The sequence below is a fragment of the Lolium rigidum genome, chromosome 3 (genome assembly GCF_022539505.1).
Source record: "Lolium rigidum isolate FL_2022 chromosome 3, APGP_CSIRO_Lrig_0.1, whole genome shotgun sequence".
In the NCBI taxonomy this organism is placed as follows: Eukaryota; Viridiplantae; Streptophyta; class Magnoliopsida; order Poales; family Poaceae; genus Lolium; species Lolium rigidum.
In genome coordinates, this window is record NC_061510.1 from 396,171,883 (window position 1) to 396,185,760 (window position 13,878).

General features: G+C 47.2%; 2 protein-coding genes across 2 annotated transcripts; both read right to left on the reverse strand.

Moving 5' to 3' along the window:
- Positions 1-2,568: 2,568 nt before the first annotated feature.
- Positions 2,569-7,040, reverse strand: LOC124700850 (tryptophan synthase alpha chain-like). Its single transcript, XM_047232913.1, has 7 exons — positions 6,725-7,040; positions 6,300-6,621; positions 3,550-3,626; positions 3,371-3,448; positions 3,204-3,281; positions 3,039-3,098; positions 2,569-2,930 (listed from the first exon to the last, which is right to left on the reverse strand). The coding sequence occupies exons 1-7, from the start codon at positions 6,950-6,952 to the stop codon at positions 2,793-2,795; spliced, it is 981 nt and encodes a 326-aa protein (XP_047088869.1). The 5' UTR covers positions 6,953-7,040; the 3' UTR covers positions 2,569-2,792.
- A 2,822-nt stretch (positions 7,041-9,862) lies between these two features.
- On the reverse strand, positions 9,863-12,445 carry LOC124697707. Its single transcript, XM_047230251.1, has one exon. It carries the CDS (start codon positions 12,443-12,445, stop codon positions 9,863-9,865), a length of 2,583 nt encoding a protein of 860 aa, XP_047086207.1.
- Between the last annotated feature and the right edge of the window lie 1,433 nt (positions 12,446-13,878).

The window sequence follows — 13,878 nt, forward strand, 5'->3', positions numbered from 1 at the left end:
TAAGCCGGATCCCGGGAGCCCTAGAGGCACAACCACCACTCATTGTAACAACGCGAAAGCGCCCGGATAATTCCGGACAAGCAGCGGTAGGCCACTGTCATCGTGCAGGTGTTCCGAAGCTGGGTAACTCGCGTACCACCGTCCCGTGTGCACTCCGCCCTATGGCCCCTACTTCTTCTCCCCCTCGTGAGGATCCCTCCTCCGAGGTACCGTCGATTAGGCAACGACAGGTAGTCATTGAACTGCTCATAAAGTGCAGATTCAATCAGCATCATATTTGGTATAAAAGCAAGCATCTAAGTTCCCAGCATACTGACCAAAAATCAGCTTAATTGGATACTGTTTTGCCTCCCCAAACTGTTCTTTTCCCAAAAGTGCTCTATGTTAAAACTGCAGTAGTTCGAACTAACATTGCCAAAGTGAGTTCGATTGCTTCGTTAAAAAAGTCATTTTCCATTCTCTAAGTCCAAAATTGGAGATTTTTGTGAACCAGGTAAAATAATATTATGCAAAATGGCACTAGTCCAATTTTGGAGAAAAAAAACTAGACTATATTAGATGGATAACACCCACATATTTTCAATTTGTAAGCTTTCTATCTATGTTGAACAATATAAATGACTTTACACCAATTTCAATCGCATATGGTTTTGCATTGTAAAAAGGGTATGCGTGATGTAGGAGGCCATATATCACACACATGTATAAAACTAAACTGGTGTGTGATGCGCCAAAAAATAAACTTCATGATATGAGTTCATTCTTAGCATAAAGGTTTACATTTTTAGGGCCAACAACATAGCTAAAGTGAGTTTTGAACTTCTTTGTACAAAATATTGTTTCCCATTTCCTAATTACCAGAAGTGGGTTTTTTTGTGGGATAAGTACAAAGATATGATGCAGTAAATCGCCACTCTAGTTCTCTATATGTTTGCAAAATCCTATATTAAAGCATGTGTATAGGTTTTCATATTTCAAATACTCCCCCCATTTATAAAAAAGATTCGCAACTTTTTCTAGATCCGAATGAATCTATTAGCTAAAACATGTCTATATACCTCCATATTTAGACAAAGTTGAGAAGCTTTTTTAGGAATGGAGGGAGTAGATCTTTGTTTGAATTTTTATGTATTCAAAATTATTGTGGAAAATACATTTGAGAGTTTAAGCCTTAATAAGTTAGGACTTAAGAAATAATCCCCTAAAAATAAATTGCAACTTATATTACAATTATTTGGACCAATAAAGTTTGTTATTATTTTTGGATTTTATCCAAGATTGTTATTTTTGGATTTTATCCAAGATTTTTAATTTTGGATGTTATAAAGAGTTGATTTATTTAAATGATGATCCTAAAAATACTAAGCCAAATGGCTAAATTGGGCTTGCCCAATGGCCTCGCCTATTATGGCCTGACCCTACCGGGTCGAGTTAGGTGTAGTGGACCGGATTTGACTGGTTGATCAGTCGCACTCACCGTCTCCTTTTCTTTTCTCTCTCCTGCTCACCACGTCCTCCTTGGCTCACGAATTCCATGACTCTGCCACATCGCCACCTGCCCCCGGACGCTCCCAACTCTCTCCAACGCAGGTAAGATGGGGTTTTTGTATGCCGTGTTGAGCTCTGCACCATCCTCCCGCCTTGTTCATTTATCGTCGCCTCCCACGGTCACCTCTAACCTTGGGACCATAGTTGTTGTTGGTGGTTTCGATCATCACTAGCCTCTTCCACCGCTACTCCCACTTAAGGATCTCACTTCCTCCTCAATGCCCTGCTTGAACTCATTGCATGGCGCCTCTCCCACCAGATCTGATCGCCCTCCTACATGAAATCTCGCCCACGGCTAACCCTAGTTGTACGACTTGGGTTCACCGGCGCGGCTCCCATGCCTATAGTTGATCCTTCTTGGAGTATCTAACCTCAACCACTACCTCCTATCCTACTTCTCCTCGAGCTCCTGGTCGAAATCTCCAGGCGGGATGGCAGTACAAGACTGCAACCTGTGTCCTCCTTCGGCCTGCTATTGCATCGATGTTGGTGCCTTGGTGGTGTTATGGTGTGTGATCTTTCTGGTGATGGCTTGGTGGTGATGGTGATGATGCTGTTGTGGTGGTTTTGGCGATGACCTTCTGGTCGTTGACATGCCAACACCGATCAGACGGTGATGTTCCTACACACATAGATCTTCTTTTTAACTCCAGGCTTTTTAATCTTCGAATTAAATTTTGGGCTAAACATGAAAATTGTAAAGATTTTTTTTTGGTTTCTATAACTCATGTTGTTTGTTATATTTCGAGTAGAATATTTTCATATTTTTTTATGTTGGACAAAATTGCAATAATGCTTAGGTTTTAGTTGGTTAAGGTCATAGTGTCCAGGTTATGCCAATAGTAGTTGTGTGAGAAATATTACATTGTTGTTGAAATGTAATTAAGTGGCTTAGACACCCCCTTCTCTGGAGCTTCAAGTAGGAGGAGCTTCCTGTTAGCGCTCATGTAGCGTGTGGAGCTGCTGGGGCGTGTTTGCCTAAATAGTGCCTTAGACACCACATTCTGGAGCTTCAGGTAGGAGGAGCTTCTTGTTAGCGCTCATGTGGCGTGTGGTGCTGCTGGGGGCGTGTTGCCCTCTATTTGTTTTCCCTTTAGACCTAGGCCTTGTTTACTCCTTCCTAATCAATTAAAAGATAGAGCTCCTGCGCCTTTAAAAAAAAGTAGCTTCTCCGTGTATACCTATTGAAATTTTGAGCACCATGATGGCTCACAGCTAGTCTAACTACTGAACTTTTACATTATTTAACATGGAAGTGCATCTTTCAAACTCCTGGCATATACTTCTAGCCTCTTCAACCCTTGTGTTGGTGATTGTGCTTCACCCAATTGTTTCACCATTGCACTACCAATAATCACTCCATCTGCACCCCACTCTACAATCTGCATCATTTTAGGATTAAAAGTCAGTAATTGAATTATGTTGTTGAGATTTTACAATCATGATTAAAAGTGTGGGGTGAACCCTCATGGTACATGCATGGATTTTACCTGGCTAACATGTTCCGGGGTCGATATTCCAAAGCCGACTGCCACTGCTTTGTCACTGACCTGCATACAAAAAAACGAGATGTGACTGATGATAAATTGATCATGACATTTGTTCCCGGTAAAAAAATAAGAAGTGGATGATTTTAAAGTTCGGTATATACAAACCTTCCTAATCTCCTTAAGAAGATCCTTGACATGCGGGTTTACGGTAGCACGGGCTCCCGTAACTCCAACAACACTTACCTGCATAATGTGATTCATTACGGGACAAGAAATCATAACATGTGATCTTGATCAGATAACCAAAAAAAACCCATGGATTCTGCACTTACAAGGTAAACAAACCCCTGGGAAGCTTTCGTGATCTCTCTCATCCTCTCTGCTGTTGTAGCTGGTGTTGTAAGGAGGATCTATATATATGACCATTAATGGAAAAAAATTAATGGTTGTACTTCAAATTCTAAGTTTTCTTAGAATCACATATATTGACATCGAAGGGGCGTGTATATACCAACTCTAGACTGTTCTTGATGGCTTCTATCCTAAAAGCATGTATGTTGTCGTACGGAAGATCAGGTATGATAAGACCTGTAACACATGTAACTGTCTGAATCAATAACAACACTATATTATCAAAGTGGTTAGAAGAATTACTATATTACAGATGAACCATATTTTAAAATGGTGGGCTATTTCATTTAGCTGCGATATTTTAGAAGCTAAGAAAGGCTCTAGGTGAGCTAATCCATTTAGCCTTTTTTCAATTACATCTTGCCAAACTAAAAGAAAAAATTATGACTCAAACATGATTCGAGCTACAACTTATTCAACTATTTAACGCAGACAAATATTTGACTATTCAACTTGCAAGTTTTATTAAATTAGGTTGAATTGAATTTAAAAACATGAATTAAAAGTAGATGAGAAGAGAAATTCAGAGAGAAAATTAGCGGCTAAATTAGAGGTTAATTAGGGGCTAAATAGAGCTATAGTGGGATATTATTTGTTTTTTCTCGTTTAGCCTATAAATGTCATAGCTTAGCGAGAGGGCTCCTCAAAAGCTATAGCGGGGTTATAGCCGGCTATTTAAAACTTGGAGATAAACATAATCATAACTTGGAGATAAACATAATATGTTTGGGAACTGGTTGTATGGAGTTCCGAAGAAAGATAAAAAGAAAATTCGAATTGGTATATCTGCTATATGCTGGACAATATGGAACACTAGAAATGATATGATTTTTTATAATCAAAAGGGTACTAACTTTTTGCAGGTAATTCATCGAGCTGTGCATTGGATACAGTTATGGGCTTTCCTGCTACCGGAGGATCAGTGCAAGGATATGGATAGTGGCTGCAACAGACTGCTGGCGGTTACTCAGGATTTCTATTACCGAGCTATTGGGTGGCGACACAATAATAGGATAGAGTATGGCTAGCCTATTTAGATGTTTGTTGTTCGATTGGTTGATTTATGTGGCAACCAAGTCGGATCTGTGATTGTATTTTTTTCCCTATGTCTACCGTACTTGATACTTGATACTTGATACTTTACAGTTTTAATAAAAGATCGTGTGCATCAATTAATGCAGAGGCTGGGGCTGTTGCTCCTTTATGTAAAAAAAAAACATAATCACAGCTTGACAGCTTTCCATGTGGAACTGGACTACTGATTAATATTACATTTAAAAGTCACGCGAGAGCTAACATAGAACGTCTCTCTGTCAAGTGGCAACATCAAATGGACCGGCAGCTATATCCAAACTGATACTCTGCAGCATACAGTCGTAGGTTGCTTAGGGCATCTCCAACCGGGCGACCCATCCCGCGCCCGCGCGTCCGGATGGGTCCAGCCGGACAAAAACCCGGCCCAGCGCGCGGACCCATCCCTAAAACGGATGCCCGCGGCGTCCGGGACGACGCAAACCCGGCCCAAATCTTGGCCGGGTTTGCGTGGCCGCGGACGCGAAAGGCTGGTCGCTCGCGTCCGCCCGCTGTCCGCCCCTGGCCCGCGTGTCATAGGCATAAGTAATATATTTCATTAAATAGAGAACTCATTACATTTTTTTTAGCTACTACTTCTATCCTATACGTACGGGGCCGGCGGCCTCGCCGGCGACTCCTCGCCGGCTCGCCGTCGGGCCGTGGATTTCACTCGACGCGGGCGGCCGGTACGCGTGAGGATTCCACTCCAGCTTTCTACGGGCTGGGTGGCGCGTCGGCGGCGGCGCGGGCGTCGGCGGCGGCGCGGGCGGCTTCGCGGGCCTCGGCAGCTTGGACGGAGGGCATCATCCTCCTCCTTTCCGCCAGCGCAGCTCGGGCGCGCTCGCGCTCCGCCTCCGAGGCGGAACCATCCGCTTCCCGCATAGCTCAAGCTCCTGCAGGGCGGCGCGTTCCACGGCGGTGCGCGCCTCCGGGCGGACGCGGCCGGCTTTCGGGCCTCGTGGTTGCCCTGCCGCCGGCGCATGCGCTCTTGCCGGCCGCGCTCCGCCGACGCGAGCATCCTCCCGGCGCGCCGCTCGGGCGACGGCATCCGGATGAGGTCACGGGCTGCTCGCATAGCGAGCAGCCTCGTTCTTCTTGCCGAGGAGGTCGCCTAAGCGGCGGCGGCCGGCCCGCCAGATGCCCTCGTGCTCCTTCGTCACGCGCGTGAGGTCGGCGAGACGCTCCTCGATGGCGGCGTTGATGTTCGCCAGCGCGAGGTCCTCCGCGGCGATGGCGCCGGAGAAGGTGGAGGGGAAGAGAACGGTGATGCGGTCTGGGTGAGACCGCCGCCGTCTTTTATAGCCGGCGGTCTGGCGGGAAACTTGGGCGCGAGCGCGCGCCAATGGCGTTTTCGCGCGCGCGGGAACCTTGGTGCGCGCGGGATCTTTCCCGCGCGTTCCACCTCCCGCCATGGCTGTCCCGTCGAGGCCTCGCCATGGCGCAGCCGGCGCAGCGAAGACGAACCACGTGGCGTCTCTTTGGGTCGCCGCGTTGGGCGCCGCGTGCGACCCAAACGGACACGCGGACGCGGGGCGCTGTCCGCGTGTCCGGGCGGGCACGCAAACGGCCCAAAACGGACGGCCCAGCGCGTCCGTTTGGGTCGCCCGGTTGGAGATGCCCTTACACTTGACTTACTGTTCGATCGTGTTCATGTACACGATGCTCAAACGATGATGCAGTGACAATAATGACCCGCGAGATAATTTTAATTACTCTTAATTATGATACTACTCTTACTTGAGTATACTAGCCGTGAGATTAATTAGAGTAGTTCACCTTTGACACCCGCATCTTTGGCCGCGGCGGCGAAGCTCGCCGTCCCTAGCCGCACGATGGGGTCGAAGTAGGAGAAGAGGACCACGGGGCAGGAAAGGTCCGGCGTCACCTCCTTGAGCATGGCCATCACTGCGTCCGCCGTCGCCCCGGCCGCCAGCGCCCGCTGCGCGGAGGCCTTAATGACCGGCCCGTCGGCAGAGGGGTCCGGGGATGGCATGCCGAGCTCTATGACGTCAGCGCCGACGTTGTCGAGGAGCCTCAGTGCCTCCGCCGTGGTCGCCAGATCCGGGTCGCCGGCGGTGATGTACGGGATGAGGGCCGTCTGCATCAAATGCGTCAAACTTGAAACATCAATTGATCGAGCTTGGCGTTTGCACGGTACGCACGCATGAGCATGGTGCCAAACTGCCAATTATAGGGCGTACCTTGCCCTGCTCCTTAACACGGGACAAAGTCTGCGCCACTGTTAGTGTTAGGGCTCGTTTGCGCGGCGCTCTGAGAAGAAGCCTTCCCATGGGCACCGCCGGGTGGATCGCCGCCCTGACCACAAGAAGCCTCCTCGACGCGGCCACCGTCACCGCACTACGCCGCCCGGCCGGGTACGCGGCCGAGGACGATGGAGAGGCGGGGGACGCCTTGAGCGCGAAAGCCATTGTTTGTTTCTATTTAGTGATGATACGAACTTCGAATTAATGGAGTATATCTAGCTCACTGAAGTATATTTTCTCTAAAAAAAGCTCACTGAAGTATATGCCTGAAGTGTGGATGGGAATAGATGCTGGTCCTGCGCGCGTTTATGGAGGAGGAATGAAGCAGGAGGAAATGGTGTCCGCGTACTGGCCGGTCCAGAACTCCAGATCCCGGGGCCACGCTGGACGGGAATCGGAATATTTCACGATTAAGGGTAGCGCATTTCAGACGTTTAAATTGTTCGTGGACGTTTGTTTGCGTCGCCTGGCGGATGCGAAAATGACCGCGAGGGGCGAATTGTCCATTTACGTCGGGGGCCACCCCAGCGGTCCGACACATTTTGGACATCCCAATATTTTATGTTCATGCTTCTTCTTTTCCTTTTTGTTGAAGAACTTGTCAATTTGTAAATCGGTTGCAAGTTGTCCCCAATTTTTGAAAGAGCAAGTTCAAACGCGAAAAAAGTAGTACTGATTACTCGAATCGAACAAGTTCAAACATATTTAACATACAAACTAGAGAATAAATTTAAAAACAAAGAAACTATAAGCTAATTCTTGCCTTCTTGTTAGAAGGCCCTGCCTCGTCGTCCTCACGGACGCACCTTTTGCTTGTCACCTCCTCGTCGGAAGAGGAACTGCCGAACGACGCGTCCGTGGAGGAGTTCCAGTCGGACGACTTGGCGTCTTCGTCATCGTCGTTGGTGACGCGTCGCCTGCGCCCGCGCCTGCGCCTTTGCCCGGGCCCTTGCCTCCTTCTTGCCGCCGCCTTCTCTTCCGCCGCCTCCAGCGCCTCCAGCCGTGCGAACTTGGCGTCGGAGTCCTCCTCCTCCTCCTCCCCCTCCTCGCCGTTGCTGCCAACCGCGCCTTCGTCCTCCTCGACCTTCCTCGGCGTGGAGCCAGGGCCGCTGGGCATCGCATGCGTTTCCCACCAATGCAGCCATCCAAGCAGCTTGCCCTCGCTCTTCGAGTCCAACGGCAAGGACGAGTTGCTCATGGCGCTTGGCTAGCCGGTGTTGGAGAAGACGAAGAAGAAGAAGAAGAAGAAGGTTCGACGTGAATTAAGCAGGCGCAGGGGTTATATTCTGCGGGGATTAATGGCGGCGTGTATAACGAAGAGGCCTGCGGTTGCTCTTTCGTGGTGGTTCGGCGCTCCATTCCGGCGGTTGGCGGGTTGATCGGCGCGGTTGCCACTTAGGCGGTTGCCATCGGCGTGTTTGATGTGCTTTAATTCGAGCCCGATCGAGGCAGGATCGCTGCCAGGCGGGCCGTGGGGAAGCGAGCGGACGCCCCTGATACGATACGTCGCCCACTAGAGCAGGATGCAGACGTATTTCCGATCGCGAAAGCAAACGGTCGTACATCGCCCTGTTGAAGATGCTCTTACCACGTCTCGATCGGCAGCTAGCACGTTGCTAGTACTCCAGTAGCTGTTAGCGTGGTACGACCAGGTAGGTCAGGGGGCAATACTGGGAAACGACACAACCTCTCTGCGTCCCACGGTACGGGAACGAATGGACCCTTCAGCGCGACGAATGGAATGTGGAACACACAGTGACAAACGTAAGATTCCCGGAGCGGTCCATGGCGTGGCGGTGCCTGCATGTTTTGCGTGCGGTATTTCAAGCTTTTAGCGCACACATCCTTTCTTTTTGAACGAGAGCTTTCTAACACATACTGCAGCAAATTTAGGTTTTTAAGATTCAAGCTTGCTATAGTAATTCTCTAACGGCAATTTTTTTTAAAGTAATTTTTTAGAAGTCCCTCTGACCCTAAAAACTTGTTGCAGATTCAACTTTTGCGTAAATCTATGACAAATATTTAGGGTCGGAGGAAGTAGTATTTTTTTGATGGTAAAACTTCGATACAATTCTTCAGCAGTAAATCCCAACAATAATTATGATGCGGTGATTTTTGGACAATACTTAATTCTTTCGATAGTACTTTTCCGACGGTGGATAAATAGTAACTTTTTAGCATATATTGTGATGGATAAATTAGGTGGGTAGACAAGTGGATAAAACATATAGATGAGGTTGATAGCTTGCATGCAAAGATAGACTATTATTAATAAATGTTAGTGGAGATGACATTGGTAATTGCTTGGCTAGAGAAATAATTATTGTGGATATCTTGCATCAAGAGATACATTGACATTAATTGCAGTCAGTGAGATTTTGCTTAGAGCAACTCTAACACACACCGGAAAACAACTAATTTTTAGTCCGTCTGATTGTTATCTTTTGTTCCATGAATCTTGGTGTTTCTCCTCTCATTTTTCTGGGCTTGCTGTTTTGAGTCAACGTTTTTTTTCAGCCGTGCCTTTCTTTTCGAATTTCTGCATGTCCTGGTTGCTTGCCCTTTTGCTCCGCCTCGAGAGAGTGGGGGGGAGGGGGAGGGAGGGAGATGTTGGTGCCGCCCGGCGACAAAGGGAGTGGTGTTGCCCCGCAGTCGCGCGCTATCCTATTCGAAGGGAGAGTTGTGTCCGCAGCTGGTTCAGACAGCTATGTGGAGCGTTGTGGACCGGGAGGTTGCCCGATGTGCGGCGGACAAAGTTGTTGTTCATGAACGTCGAAAACATGCCCGCCACTTGAGGTATGGCTTCTATATCCCCTTCGATTTCCTGCTTCTGTGCTCTTCGATATTGTCGGTCTTGTTGTAGATCCCCTCCGCCGGCATTATTTCTTCATGTCTCCTTCTCTACCGCCAGCAACGCAAATGGCCAAATCATTTGAATTTGCACGAGAATAAGCTTTTATAAATACATATTTATGAAGAAAGGAGGCTACCTTGAGAAGTTGAGAATGTACCACCACAAGAAATTTAATAAAATAGATCATATTTATGAAGAAACGGAGGTTCGTTCAGAATCTATCACCATAGAAAGTTTAATTTGGCCACACGGGAGTAACATGCCAAGCTCTCCTCATACAACATGGGAACGAAGGGCATACTACTAGTATCCATTATTTTTGTCACCTCCCCTGGCTGATCTTTAGAGCATGTCAAACTATTCCCTGACGAAGATGAAGGCATGTCTACTGCGTTATTGTGGGGTTTACTTCTGACAACCGGCACCTGATCAAGTGAATACAAATCTTGAATTGTTTGCTCCACTGGATCATATAAACCAATTTTCTTCGCTGTGTTGAGCAGGATCCTCCCACCATCAGGGTCAACAGCTAATGGCACCACAACATTTGTCTTGACGGAGTAGTCAGGATATTCTTTCAAGTGAATTGTGTATGCTCTGCCCCATTGGCCGTGCTCTAGCTTCCATACATCCAGACTGTCTGCTACCGGGTCTGCTAGAACAACACATAACGCTCCGGCGAGCTCGACCACAAATGCACGACAACGGTTTCTGCTATGCCATGTGCGAAACCATGAAGGGCAAGGGATAACATCGAACATTTTTGTAATGATGTCGAAAGAGATAACTGCCCATTCGTGGCTCTCACCCAGCCTTGGTTCACTCATCCAGTACAGCATCCCATCAAGATAGGCAGGCGGCATATCATTCACAGGCAGAGGAGGTACGTAGTTCGAACAAGCCATATTTCTGGAGCCGCACCACTGTAATACGCAATCCAAGGAATACATACGAGACTCGAAGTCCTTGAGGCCATAGAAGATCTCCACCACAACATGGTCACGAATCAAAGGGTCAAAAGTCAAGCCAACGTTCTTGTTGCCGACAGTGAAAGCATGCTCTTCTGCACTTGGCATTCTCCAGGCTAGGTCTAGTAGATTCCGCCCCCCATTAGCGTAGGACGTGTGGAAACCTGTACATGGGTTGCAGACATAGTTCGCTGTCTCGGTGCTTACCAGGTTCAGTCCATGGCAAGGCTTAGAGCAAACCACCTTTCTATCAAGCAATGTACCGTGGCTAGGAGACCCTCCGAGGCATCTATTCAATGGAGCAAAACTGAAACCCGATCGTCCAGTGCCCTTGCCCACAAGCATGACCTTTGGCCTTTTAATTTTATCCTGCATGTTCTTATGTTCAAAATATGAGTCGATAAAGTTTTGTTTCTCAATCAATCTGAGCCACTGCTTGCAGACCAATTTGGAGCGCAGTGCTGATTTAGCTGGGAGGCGGAGTAGGATATCTCTGGTCGCCTTAGCCAGGGCGGACGACGAGGCAATCTCTTCATCTGTTTTATGTACTGGAGCAAGGGTCTCTTCGACGAGACTGAACCTTGAGCTAGGGCGCTGATAGTGAGGAGACGAGTGTGTCTCCACGACCGAAAGGATGGTCTCTAGAGCTTCAGATTTAGGGTCATAGGTGTGAACCTGTTTCTCAAACTTGTTGTCAATCTTGTGGTTGCAAGTAACAATGATAATTTTCCTCCCTGATGATGGCCCGCAATTGCCAATAACTCTGGCAGATTGTGGCTTAATTAGATGTCTTTCCAACGGTCCAGATAAACTGATTCGATGATTCAGCGACCAGTGCCCCGAGCTATAGTCGCGCAGTTGCCAGATCTCCAAAGTGTCTTTGTTTCGAAGGTCACTGGCTAGACAGAGTTGGCCATCCATCTCCACTAGGTGCTCCGCTGTTGACCAAGGTTTGGAGGCCGGGCATGCTCCTGGCACCCAGAAGGGCGGTGACGGAATGCACGCGAAGGTTTCGTCCGTGATGGAGAAGGATACGACAGCAACTCCCGGTTTCGTAGGATCCAGCAACCAGTGCAGGGAACCGTTGGCGAACACGGGCGGTAACTTGTTCATTGATGCGTTGATGACAGCGGCGCATACCAACGGGCGCAAGTCGGCGGGAACTCCTCCGGCGACCGGCCTCCAGCAATCGCCGTACCGACTTCCGGCCATGTAAACCTCGCACCTGACGCCGACCTTGTGATAGCACAACCCATTGATGAGCCTCACCACCTTGTACTCCTTTGTCCGGGCATCGAACCCCAGCCCGGTGGTGGACCTGGATGCGTTGTTAGTTGAAAGCGGCAGCCGCGTGGCTGCCCGCGTGGCCGCGTTGCAGATGTAGTAAGCCGTGGTGACGGCGTCGTACAGAAGGATGAGGCCATGGCACGATGCGGGCGTCACTACTTCCAAGCAGTTGCCACGGGCACCGTCAATGGTGAAGAGCAGGTTCCCCCGATCTCTGGGGCGGCCTGATGATGATGATGATGATGATGATGGTGGTGAGAAGGAGCACGAGTACACCGCGGTGGAGTCGAATCCGGCGGTGGGTGAGATGTAGACCAGCTTCGGTGGTGCTCGGCTTGCGGCCGTGTGGAGGCTGTGGAACTCGTCGGAGGAGAGGAGCGCGGCCCAGGATCGGCAAACGGCCCGGAAGCGGAAGACGGATTTGACGGGGAGCCACTGGAGCACCTCTACGATCATCTCATACGGAAGCGACGCCCCGCAACCGATCTTCGTCATCGTCTTGTTGACCTCCGTAGGCATATCCTCCTCCATCATGTTGCTGCCACGCATCTTCAACGGCCAATTGAGGTCAATCAGTCAATGTAATGGAACGAAGCGACCTATGTTCTCATAGTTCCTTCAACTTCGGCGTTCCCCAGCGAGGTTTGTGTGTACGGCGGCGCAGGCAAAGACTCGTGTTTTCAAGACAGGGTGCGCGGGGACTCGTTGGATATTTTTCTATATAGATCGAACTTGGATAGGAATCGGATGTTACACTAGGAAACCGCCAAGGACGGAATTTGTGATTGGATTCTCATACAGTACCTACTAATGAGGTTTGAGTATTTCTACAAGTACTCTCCTTACCATAAATATATTGCATTTTTTTTCAAAAGTTACAAACTTCATCAATTTTTACCAAGTTTATCGAGAAAAGTATGTATGCACAATACAAAATTTATATCTTACAAAAATATACATCACGATGAATCTAATTACTGATATTGATTTGATACTCTAGATACTAATAAATTTGTTTCCACATTATTGGTCAAACTTTATATCGTTTGACATTTTTGCAAAAATTATATACACTATATTTGGCGAGGAGGGGGTATTTAATAAAACAGCGGTGATGTTCATGATCAATGCCATATATCTCTCACCTGTAAGCATATATTTTTAACCTATCTTTTGTACTACTACAACTTCTCTTCTGGGTGAATTTTGACAAACATGGACCTTGATGCAAAATTGACCAAGTACTTGATATGATTCAGATTACTGTCCACATATAGATCTCGTAGTGTTGATTAGAATTTTAGTATACCAGGGAGACAATGTGATGTTGCTAGATAGATGTTTTTCGAAAATTGTATTACGATCACTTGAGTGATCAGCTAAGAATTTAATGTCAGTGGGAATATCATTTTGTTGCTCCTCCATTTTTAATTATTACTTGGCATTCTGGGTTTTATCAAAGTAAAACATTGTAAAATTTGACTATTTTTTCTAAAATTAACATCTACAGTATAAATCTATGGTATTGGAATTATCATAAAGTACAATTTAATATTATATACTTTTTTATAGATGTTGAAATTTGTTCCTATAATCAAACATTACAAAGTTTGACCTTGACTAAACCGAAAAGGCAAAGTAAATAAAAATAGAAAACATATACTAATAGTGGGATTCAGGTAACAAATAAACCGATATTAGTTAGTTAGCATATAAACTCATCCTAGAGAGATTAAAGACTTCCCATCGAACAACTCAAACAATAAGTTAACACCGTAGCAACCGGAAACAAATGGACTGCAATTTCTTAGAGAGTCTCCTAACCTTGTTTCTCTAGGTAGTTCAAGCCGAAACTAAATAGTATGTTACCTTGCTCCGTAGCAAGATATATGCTGTGATCAAGCACACCACTCCATGTTATAGTGTGAAGTCATTGGTATAATACTTGTGGAACACCATTTCACAAATATTACACTCAACAT